General features: G+C 42.6%; 1 protein-coding gene across 6 annotated transcripts in view; it reads right to left on the reverse strand.

Moving 5' to 3' along the window:
• The window catches only part of LOC132820996 (adhesion G-protein coupled receptor G2-like), a 199,843-nt gene that overhangs the window by 134,214 nt on the left and 53,285 nt on the right, over positions 1-12,344 (reverse strand). For 4 of the 6 annotated variants that reach the window (XM_060833452.1, XM_060833453.1, XM_060833454.1 and 1 more), the window contains 2 exons: positions 3,358-3,420; positions 129-173 (listed from right to left, as the gene is read on the reverse strand). The exons of 1 other annotated variant lie outside the window; for it this stretch is intronic. In XM_060833452.1, the coding sequence (XP_060689435.1) occupies positions 129-173; positions 3,358-3,420 (108 nt within the window). The remainder of the gene's footprint in view (positions 1-128; positions 174-3,357; positions 3,421-12,344) is intronic. One more of the 6 variants, XM_060833455.1, reaches the window with a different exon arrangement.

Here is a 12,344-nt window from a genome sequence, read left to right on the forward strand (position 1 = left end):
TTCAATATGGGACCTGCACAATTCATACAGGTGAAATTGACTTCAAGGGATCATCGTTCCAGCAGTTCTCTTTGTTTTTAAATAACTAACTTAAACCAACATATTCATAGAAATCATAATGCCACTACCTTTTGTGCTTGATGGTCTTAATGTAACTTTTGACGGTGTGGTACCTGTAGAATTTGGACATGATATTAGATAAGATCAAACAATTCATAATGAACATAAAACAATATCAGTTGTGCTTCAAATGTATGTAGGTTTTCAGACAATGCTAGATTCTAAGGAACTTATTCATTGAAGAATTCTATGCCCAAGTACTTTGTTTTGAATATTAATGGATGTAACACATCTGTCAGGGTTAGGAAGGAAAGAAACCATCAATTGATGCGCATTGAAGTAAGTGACATTGAGACTCATTATCAAAGTAACTGCAAATTATTTGAACACAATGAGACATTGACCATGATTTTAATATGATAATGCTCAAGGAGATAATTGATGAGTCTGTTTTAGTAAAACATCTACATTCTCCCTTAGATGGGCATGCCTTCATCCTAAAGCAATAATTGATGCAATCAATCAATTGAAGACAAGGTAAACTTAATAGATGACATTCCAGTGACTAAGCTGCTGAGACTGCAACAGTATCTAAAGAAAGTAGCAGAGTATGAATATAATAATGCCCCTGTAAAGAGGCAAGTTATGTTTGTGTAATGTCTTGCACAACCACCAGATGTCCAAAGGCAATTTTGAGGCAATGAGGAGCTTTTGAAGCGTAGCCAGTACGTGATGTAGGAAAAGTGACAGCTAGAGTAACAAGCTCGCAAAAAACAATAATGTGATTGCAGCACCTAACCTGATAATCTGTTTGAATTGATTGTGAAGCAAATATTTACTAAGGCATCAGGGACAACCCTCCGTCTTCTCTGAAATTTTGCCATGGGAACCTTTCACATTCACCTGAGAGGTCACACAGAGCTTTATTTTAATATCTCACCAAAAAGACAGCACCCTTAAAAATATAGTACTCCATTGGTTAAGTACTGAGGGATCAGTCTAGATTGCACTGTTCAAATCCAGAAATAGGATTTGAACCTCACAACCTCCAGACTCAGAGAGGATGGGTCTACCACCTGAGTCATGACTTAGGGGAGACTATGCTCCACAATATTAGCAAATGTGAGCCCAGAGCATCACATAAAGCGGTTTCATTGCCTATCATCAAAGTTCAAGCAAGTTTGCCATTTTCGAAAAGCCTCTCCTGGAACAGTAGGTCTGAGCTCAGGTAAATCCAATCTTGGACTATAATAATAATAATCCTGAGGTGTTGCCATTGATACAGCTCTACAGCTGGAAACAGTAGCAACACCACAAAAGAGTGCCTGAAACTCCCATGTGTCTAACTGCCCTATTAATGCATGTACTGCATGTTGACCCAATTTACCTTGTCAAGGAGCATCAAGAACTACAGGAGTCGAGAAAGTGACAGGAGTGACAGCAAAAATAGGGGCTTCAGGATTGAATGAACTGGCATTTACAACATGAGGGACGGGGGCCTCTGGACTGATGAGAGGAAGGGAGATTTCAGGGGTGTTGGGGGAGCCCTCAATGGCTAATGTCACTTATAAGAAAGAAAGGAAATGAAGAAGCTGATTGTAGTAGGCCACATGAAGATTACAGATTACATTGCCTAGCTTTACATTCTCTGACCAATGAGAAGCATTACTTCATGCCGTCTTGCAACAATTGACATGGTTTATCAGATATTTGGAACCTCCTGCAAGGTTGTCTAATGCCTGCTAGACCAGGAATAATACATTTGTGCCTTTAAAAGTCTCCAGATAATCTAGTTTCTCCAAATGTTCGGTACTTCTAGTCCTCTACATTACTCAAATATTCAAGTTTGCATCGAACAGATGCTGATGCCTTCTTTGTCGTGACAAATACATCACCTTCTCCACTGGCCTCAACATTTGGCAAAAGAGAAACGAGGATTTGCAGATGAGTGACTGCACAGATGTTTCTATCTAGGTAGGCTATCAGTTTGAATTAATCTTTAATCAAAAAATATACCACTCCATCAAGGGGCAGCAAGTAGCTAGTTGTGCAAGTTTCTGCAAGGTAGTTATGCAATTGCTGGAGCCAAAGCACTGGCAACAAGTTTTAGAAGACAAACAAGGTAAGGATGGAAAGAAGAAAGCATCAGAAGGGGGTTCTGCTCAATGCCTTGTTTAGTGATTCCGCAACCCATTTATGCTCTATCCTTTCTTTGTTTAGGTCTAATTTGAAGCTCTTTGGTAATAAATAAGTTCACTATCCGAATCAGATGCCCTGTAGTGCCCAGAGCCTGGACTCCCGCTGGCAGCAGTGCCCAGAATGAGAACTCCTGGCTGAGGTAGGCCCCGAGCCTGGACTCTCAGCAGCAGAAGTGCTCGGAGCAGGGAATCCTGGCTGTTGTAAGCCCAAAGCCTCGACTCCCTGCTGAGGTAGGCCCGGAGCCTGGATACCTTGCTGAGGTAGGCCAGAAGCCTGGACTCCCTTGCTGAAGTAGGCCCGGAGCCTGGACTCTTGGCAGTGAGGAAGCAGTGGCAGCAGAGCTGGGGTCTCCTAGGCCTTCGGTGTTGTCGTTGCTGTTCCAAGCAGAGGACTCCTTGAGGACTGGAACACTTTGCAGAGTCATTGCAGAAGCTCTAAAGCCATGCCTGAGACCCCACTTTGAACAGAAGTTAAACTCAGTTGACTTCCTTGCATCAGGATGAGATTGTTATGGAGCTGGGGAGGTGCAGAGGGTTGCAGGAATACATATGATGGAGAAGATGATCTGACAACTTAATTGACTGAAGGAAACACCTTTTTTTGTGATCTACTCATCTGGAAGGGATCTGCAGGAGCGAAAACTTCTGAAATTGAGCAGTTCTTTCTAAACCCTGATCTATTCAGCCCACGACCAGTACAGGTGTTACTTTCTCCATGGTGGATATGTGCCCTTTCCATTCGTGCTTTCAACAAAAGCAGTCAAACAAACAAAAGCTGACCCTCCTGGGCAGGATACAGAATTCTGATTCTGTACAAGCAGACATGATTTGCTCCATTATGAACTTAAGTGATAAAATTCCTTGTAAGGTCCTCCAACAATGCATGCAGCTGTTGAGAAACATTTGTGTCCTTTTGCTCTCTGCTTTGGCCATACCCATCCTGCCAAACAAAGCTGAGAGAAGTCCACTTCATGTAATGGGCTGTGTCCTGTACTGTCACTGGTGCTTTGAGCTGCACAAGCATCAAGTTCCTCAACCTTACTATCTAACACACATAGGGTGGCAATGACTGAACTGGTACCTAGGTGGGCTGTACTACCTGTCGGTGTTCTTCCTTTAGGCTTTTGACATTCCTCACTCTTGTCACAATCAGTCGCTGAATCTGGAGGAAAGGGAAAAGGGACAAGATTTAGGGTAGGAAAGAGACACAAGACACTGGTAGCAATTGCCTGAAGAACAATTTGAACATGGACAGCTTGCTTTATCTCTGCTGAGATGAAGACAGACTATATTGTAATATATTATAATATTATAGTATAATCTGCATGCAGCCAGCTCTGGTAACCTTGCTGGTGTGCTTGGGCATTTGGCTTCCAGAGTTCTGCTTTGCTTTAACATTGGAAATGACATTAGATCACACAAACACAGAACCGACGTCAGCACAGAAGGAAGCTGTTTGTTCTTTCATGACAGTGGTGGCTTCCAGCAAGAGTACCTCCCTCAATCCCTTTCTTGGACATTGAGCATTTCTCCTCCACTCTTACTGCTCTCACAAATGTGTGTAATATTTTATTTCTGCAGACAGAGAATGTGAAAGTGAATGGCTATGCAATGAGACAGGGAGTACCGTTGTTTAGGAAGTTGCATAGCAAGTGTTTGTGTTGAGAGGTGATGAAACAGCAAATGGAAATAAGGATATGGATGTATTTCAGATGCAAAGCTAATTGTGTATATTGTGTAAAGAAGAAGGAGTGTTGGAGACGTTGTGGCTATACAAGTAGTATTATGATACTGAGCTGTATAGAGAGAGGAAAGGAAGAGGTGAATGTGCATGAAATGAGAAAGAATGGTGTATTGTTGTAACTGAGAGGACAAATTTAGTGACAGTGGTGGGGACATGGATGAAAATAGTGTTGTGAAATGCAATTTGAGTGATGGAAAAGAACGTCAGAGGCATACCTCACCCTGTTGTTCCATAGACAATGGATCCTTTAACAGAAGCCATTTCTTCACTGAGATGCACCAGGTCCTAATGTTTTCAAACAGTTCTGTATCCAGCCCTGTCAAATTTAACCTAGAGACACCCTTGCAGCTTCTGAAGAAGAGTGTTTCCTTCTTCAACACCAACTGATCAAGGGTCACTGGACTCAAAACATTCATTGTGCTTTCTTTCCATAGATGCTGCCAGACCTGCTGAGTTTCACCAGTAATTCCTGTTCTAGTTTCAGATCTGCAGCATTCTTCATTTTATTTTGGTGCTTCCTCCTTCACCCACTTCCACCATTGTCTTTCTACTGTCTTTCTACTCATACTGTCTTCCAGAAAGCATTTTGTAGTTGAGTCCAATAATATCCAGCAGCTGAAGTTTTTGACCCCCCTAACAATGCAACAAACTCCAACAATCTGCAAAATCCAGCAACAACATCCAATGATGCCACAACAACTGTTGGCAGCTGGCTCTTGGTGTGGCCTGGTGCTAGCCTCCCCGCCTATTGTACTGGCCTCCCAGGGCAGTCTACTGGCCCAATGTGGCAGTCTGAAGCAATCTCTTTGTCTCATGATCCTCACAGTAAACTTTCGCACAGCCTGGAGCCAGGGCCCAACATGGAGTGGAGGCAAGGCGCCAATGTGGTTTGGGTTGGAAGACTGTTGTGCTGAACTTTTATTTCTGCTATGCTAGATATTTTATTTCTCTATTTTCTAAGATCTTGTAACTAAAGGAACTGTACCTAAGATGGCACTGTAAGTGGCAATGTATAAACTTTGACTATACTCTTGGACTATTTATGATAATAAAGGCTAATTATAATTCTAATCTTTTAACCTCAACTAATCCAATGACTAAAAATTACAGAATTCCCAGCACTAAGGGAATCTAAGGACATTACAGAAGAGGCAGGACAATAAAGGTTCAGCCATGATTTTATTGAATGCTGAAGCAGATTCAAGATGCTGGATAATTCACTTCTCATCTGATTCCTTATAGTTTATTTTCAATCCAAGTGTGCAATAGAGTCTGACAATCTAAATAAGTTCAACACAAATACAACAGATTCCAATAGTTGAAAATGTGTTGCTGGAAAAGCGCAGCAGGTCAGGCAGCATCCAAGGAGCAGTAGAATCGATGTTTCGGGCATGAGCCCTTCTTCAGGAATGAGGAAAGCCCTTGCTCATTCCTGGAGAAGGGCTCATGCCCGAAACATCGATTCTCCTGCTCCTTGGATGCTGCCTGACCTGCTGCGCTTTTCCAGCAACACATTTTCAGCTCTGATCTCCAGCATCTGCAGTCCTCACTTTCTCCTAGAAGATTCCAATAGTTCAAAAGTACCCTAAGGTTTACAACAGTGCTCAATAATTTCTGAAAGTGGTTTCAAGACAGAAAACAAAAGAAAGCAATCCAATCTTACTTGAAGAGTTCAATGCAGTGGAAATTGCGAATGGTTGTTCCCTCTTCTACAGGAATTTCGGAAGACAGCTCAACCATGAAAATCCAACAAGGTACATGAGTCTTATATCTCATGCGCAACTCTCCATGAGGGATGAATGGCCATCCCAAGATTTATTCCATCACAAAAAAAGTGTCACAAGTTTAAAATCAGAGTCTTTTTGTATGAGTAGCATTCCAATTTATATTGAATGGAACTCAAACAGTGAAAAAGAAAGAGGGCAATTACCACTAAAGAATCTGGAGGTGACAAAGATAAAGATGAAAGGTTCACAGAAAGAAAATAACATTTAAAAATATGTTTATGGTGATAACCTGGATATAGGTTAAGCTTAGTGTAACTAACCTGAATGTGTAATCAGATGCCAAATCTTCAGAAAGTGCAGCTCATTTGAGAGAGAGAGAGAAGAGAGAAAAGAGAAAGCAAGAAGAAAAAAAGAGAGAAGGGGTAAAGAAAGGAAGAGACAGATGAAAGACGGATTACACACATATAAACAGAGATGGGGTACTGAGTTGGAATTGACAAACAGATATAACGTGTGCAACAGGTCTGGATCAAGATTTCACGCACGTGAAGGCCACTTACGGATGTAGATAACAATATTTATCCAATAAAGATTTAAGAATGCTGTATTTACACTGACAATTACAGTACAAAAGCATTTGTTCAATTCTAAAAACAGAACACGAAGTTCAAAATCTTCAATACCAGTTTCCAAATGAAAGTTCACAAAGCGATATTTGCAATACCTGTTTTTTTTTATTTGAGCCCTGCGATGTGAAGTTTATCTGTATAAGGTACTAAGGTCAGGCAAGTTTCAAGGATGGAGTCAAGCTGTTGACAAATTAGGACAGGAATAAAAGCATGCAGAAGATCGGGAATTAAGCTGGGGAGAGACCGTTTTTGAGCTCAAAAGGGTTCAGAAAAACAAAGGGTTTTTCTCAGGCCCTGCCAAGTGGCAAAACCTGATTCACATTTTGGTGCTTATTTTCAGTGGCACTGCCATCCAGCCTGAGAGGTGCTATATCCCAATGCAAATCCTCTCTATTTTCTGTGTAGGTGGCTCACTTCCCAGAAGAACTCAATGATGGGGATCAAACTATTTTCTCTCCTGCTTCTGTCAGCTGCTGCTGGGCCAAGATTCCTACTCATCACAGATGTTGCAATATTCTATTGGTGTTTCCTAATTCATTTTGCCACTTGTAATCATGGTATTAGCTGACATAAATGAGATAGTATTTCAAATTTAATATTCAGTAATAGAGATGAATCAAAACTCAAAGGCCCAGTCTTTAAAAGGATTCTCATTTGCGGAATTTATTCATATAAAGCTCGAGAACAATATGCAATAGTTCTTTGAAAATCATGACAGCAATTTGTGCTTCTTGCCTGTCTTGTAATTAACAGCACTGATGAATTAATGTCATAGAGTCAGAGAGACATACAGCACGGAAACTGACCCTTCAGTCCAACCCGTCCATGGCGACCAGATATCGCAACCTAATCTAGTCCCACCTGCCAGCACCTGGCCCATATCCCTCCAAACCCTTCCTATTCATATACCTATCCAGATGCCTTTTAAATGTTGCAATTTTACCAGCCTCCACCACTTCCTCTGGCAGCTCATTTCCATACACACACCACCCTCTTAGGGGAAAAAGTTGCCCCTGAGGTTTCTTTTATATCATTCCCCTCTCACCCTAAACCTATGCCCTATAATTCTGGACTCCCTCAACTCCAGGGAAACAACTTTGTCTATTTATCCTATCCATGCCCCTCATGATTTTATAAGCCTCTATAAGGTCACCCCTCAGTCTCCAACGGTCCAGGGAAAACAGCCCTGACCCATTCAGCCTCTTCCTATAGCTCAAATCCTCCAACCTTGGCAAACATTCTTCTGAATCTTTTCTGAACACTTTCAAATTTCACAATATCCTTCCGATTGGAAGGAGACCAGAATTGCATGCAATATTCCAAAACTGGCCTAACCAACATCTTGTACAGCCGCAACATGACCTCCCAACTCCTGTACTCAATAGTCTGACTAACAAAGGAAAGCATACTAAACACCTTCTTCACTATCCTGTCTAGCTCCAACTCTACTTTCAAGGAACTATGAACCTGCACCCAAAGGTCTCTTTGTTCAGCAATAATTACATACATAAGTATGTACGTAAGTATGGGTCGTTCTTCTATAACGCGCGTTTCGTCAATGTGATTTGGCCACAACGCAAATAGTGAATTGGAGAACGACTTTTTAAAACAGGAACTCCCGTTGGCTGTTAAGCAAATCCGTCCCCAGCACTAGGTGATGCGGTGTGAAGCGTGGACTCGTGTCAACATGACATGGTTAGTCAGCCTGTGGGCTTTGTGGTGCAATGCTTCCTGAAGGGTACAGTGCTGTACTCAGTAATATTCAGTCCTGTGTTTCATGAACACAGAAGGGCAAAGTTGCAAGAATGTCGACAGGAAGCATCCAGGTGAAAAAGTCATGGGTGTTGACCATAAAAAAAAGCCAAAATGCTTGAACAGAAGCTCGATATTATAAAGTGTTTTGAGCATAATAAAAGAGCATCTGACATTGTTTGTACAATAGGAATAAAGAAGTCCATGTTACACACCATTGGAGACAATGTGGAAAGAATTCAAGCAAGCTGTATTGCTGGAGCAAGTCCAAAAGCTAGCAAGGCTGTGAGGTCACAGACAAAGAAACTTGAGATGGAACGGCTTTGAGAGAAAATGTGACCTGGGACCACTGTTCTTAACATAAAACCGAAAGCCTTATCAATTTATGAGGACCTCAGGAAAAAAGCTGAAGGCGCACATTGAGGAATTTGATTGCAGCTACTGAGGGGATAATGAAGACAGTGTCCTTCAGTTTTGGAAGAGCTTTAACATTAATAATGCTTTTGACATCATTGTGGAGGCCTGGGGTGATGTCAGTGAGGACTGCTTGCATGCAGTTTGATGGAAGCCTCTCCCAGATATTCTTCATGATTTTAAAAGGCGTTGAACCATCAGAGGAGCTTTCAGCAATCAAAGAAAAGCAAGTTGGATTTGAAGAAGTGGAGAGTGAACTACAACAACTTGTTGCTCCAAGGGGAAATTGAAGCTCAAGGTGAAGACAATGACGTCCAGGATGCAGCACCACAAGAACTTGCCACTTCTATTTTGTCTTCTATCCTGAAGGAAGTTGAGAAACAGCTGCAGCTCTTAGAAGACAATACAGAACACAGCAGGATAGCAGGTCATAGTAGAAAGTCTTATTGGGCACCCAATTCTTCATGAAAGAAGAAAGATGGCAAAGCAGCAAAAACTAGATGCCTTTTTAAGCAAACCCCCAAGAAACAGTCTGAGGACAATGAACCACAGCGATCCACTTCCGGACTAAATATTTTCTTTCATTCTAACCCTGCACCCAGAACTGGATCTGAAAGTAATGATAATGCTGATGACAATCCTCATCTTAACACAGTACTGTAACTCAGCAAACATACGATTTTAACATTTACTTCGACTGTGCTATTGTTTGTGTTAGGTTTACTATTATTTTTGTTTTGATTTTTAAGTGATACATTTTGGTGGTCCACCCTGAACCTTGTTTTTCCCACATGCTCTGTTATTTCTATTGCACAATTTTCTATAACAAGATTGTACAAGAACGCAACTATCGCATTATAGCAGAACACACTGTACAGTGAAAAGTTGTGTTTTGTTTGCAGTACAGCAGATCATACCATACAAAGACAGAAAGATTATAGACTGATTGAACAGGGCAAGGAATACAAGGTTACACCTGCAAAGAAGGTGCACAAAAAGCAAGATCAACATTTGAAATTTGAGAGGTCCATCCAGAAGTCCAACAACAGCAGGGAAGAAGCTGTTCTTGAACCTGGTAATGCACGTGTTTAAGCTTTTGTACCTTCTACCTGACAGAAGAGGTCGTAAAAGATTACGACCTGGGTGGGAGCGGTCTTTGATAATGTTGGCTGCCTTTCTGTGACAACTATAAGTGTAGATTGAATCAGTGGATGGTCTGGGGCTTGTTCACAACTCTCTGTAGCTTCTTACAGTCCTGGCCAGAGCAGTTGCCATATCAGGCTGTGAAGCATCCAAGCAGTATGCCTCCTATGGTGCAGCTGTAAACGATGGTGAGGGTCCTGATGGCCATGCGAATTTCCTCAGCCTCCTGAGAAAGAAGACACACTGCTGTGCCTTCTTGATGATCGCATCAACGTGGGTGGACAGAACAGATTGATGGTGATCGTCATCCCTAGGAACTTGATGCTGTCGACCATCTCTACCACAGTTCCATTGATGTAGATACAGAAACACCCACCTCCTTGCTCCCTGAAGTCGATGATCAGCTCTTTAGTTTTGCTGGCATTGAAGCCGAAATTGTTATCTTTGTACCACATCACCAAGAATTTTGTCTCATTCCTCCCTTCTGCCTTGTCATTGTTTGATATCCAACTTACAACGGTGGTGTCATCAGCGATAGTGTAGATGGAGTTTGAATGAAATTTGGCCGCACAGTCATGGGTGTACAGGAAGTACAGGCTGAGTACACATCCTTGAGGGGCACAAGTCTGCCCCCACCCCACTCCGGCCTATCACCCTCACCTTGACCTCCTTCCACCTATCACATCTCCATCGCCCCTCCCACAAGTCCCTCCTCTCTACCTTTTATCTTAGCCTACTGGACACACTTTCCTCATTCCTGATGAAGGGCTTATGCCCGAAACGTCGAATTTCCTGTTCCTTGGATGCTGCCTGACCTGCTGCGCTTTTCCAGCAACACATTTTCAGCTCTGATCTTCAGCATCTGCAGACCTCACTTTCTCCTCGATTATTGTGAAGGACATGCTCATAGAATCATCATAGAATCACTATAGTGTGGAAATAGGCCATTTGGCCCAACAAGTCCACATCTACCCGCCGAAGGTAAACCCACCCAGAGCCATTCCCCTACCCTGTTATTCTACATTTATCCCCAACTAATGCGTCTAACCCACGCCTCTCTGAAAATTACGGGCAATTTAGCATAACCAATTCACCTAACCTGCACATCTTTGGATTGTGGGAGGAAACTAGAGCACCGGGAGGAAACCCACACAGACATGGGTGCCGTTGTCTATCTTCACCGACTGCGGTCCATGGGTCAGAAAGTAGAGGATCTAGTTGCAAATGGAGGAGCAGAGGTCTAGTTCTCAGAGTTGAGAGATTAGTTTGGTCGTGATTATAATGTTGAAGGTAGAGCTGTACTGAATGAGTAGAAGCCTGACACGGTATCTTTATTATCCAGATGTGCCAAGGATGAGTGTAAGGCTAGGGAAATGGCATCCACTGTGGAGCTGTTGCACTAGTAGGCACACAGCAGAGGATCGAGGCAGGCTGGGAGGTGAGAATAGATGTCAGCCATGACTAACCTCTGGAATAAACTTCATAATAATAGAGGTTGGAGCTACCGGGTGTTGGTCATTGAGGCAAATTGAATATGGTTTCTCTGGTACCAGATTGATGGTGGTTTTCATGAAGCAGATGGGGACTTCAGATTGTAGCAAGGAGAGTTAAAGATGTCAGTAAGTACTGCAGCACACTGGTCCGCACTAGATCTGAGTGCACGGTCGGGGACTCCACCTGGGCCAGTCGGTAAGTTTCTGTCAGTTCACTCTCGAGAAGGCCAACCTGGCATCTGAAGCAGTGACCAAGGGAACTGTCGGGGGAGGGGACACCTGACATTCTGCTCAAACTGATAATAAAAAGCATTGATGTATCAGGGAGGGTAGTCACAGAGATACAGACCCTCTGGTCCAGCTTGTCCATGCCAATCAGATATCCCAATCTAATCTAGTCCCATTTGCCAGCACCTGGCCTATATCCCTCCAAACCCTTCCTATTCATATACCCATTCAGATGCTGTAAATGTACCAGCCTCTACCACTTCCTCCGGCAGCTTATTCCATACACATACCGCCCTCTGCATGAAAAGACTGTCTCTTGGTCACTTTTATATCTTTCCCCTCTCATCCTAAACCTATGCCCTCTAGTTTTGGACTTTGCCACCCCAGGGAAGTGACTTTGCCTATTTATCCTATCCATGCCCCTCATGACTTTATAAATCTCTAGAAGGTCACCTCTCAGCCTCCAATGCTCAAGGGAAAACAGTTGTAGTCTATTCAACCTCTCCCTATAGCTCAAATCCTCCAACCTGGCAACATCCTTGTAAATCTTTTCTGAACCCTTTCAAGTTTCACAACATCCTTCTGATAGGAAGGAGACCAGAATTGCATGCAATATTCCAAAAGTGGCCTAACCAATGTCCTGCACAGTCGCAACATGACCTCCCAACTCCTGTACTCAATAGTCTGACCAATAAAGGAAAGTATACCAAATGTCTTCTTTACTATCCTATCTACCTGCGACTCCACTTTCAAGGAGCTATGAACCTGCACTCCAAGGTCTCTTTGTTCAGCAACACTCCCTCAGATCTTCACATTGAGTGTACAAGTTCCACGCTGATTTGCTTTTCTAAAATGAAACACCTCACATTTATCTAAATTAAACTCTATCTGCCACTCCTCAGCCCATTGGCCCATCTGATCAAGATCCCATTGTAATCTGAGGTAACCATCTTTGC

The sequence above is a fragment of the Hemiscyllium ocellatum genome, chromosome 12, assembly GCF_020745735.1.
Source record: "Hemiscyllium ocellatum isolate sHemOce1 chromosome 12, sHemOce1.pat.X.cur, whole genome shotgun sequence".
Taxonomy (NCBI): Eukaryota; Metazoa; Chordata; class Chondrichthyes; order Orectolobiformes; family Hemiscylliidae; genus Hemiscyllium; species Hemiscyllium ocellatum.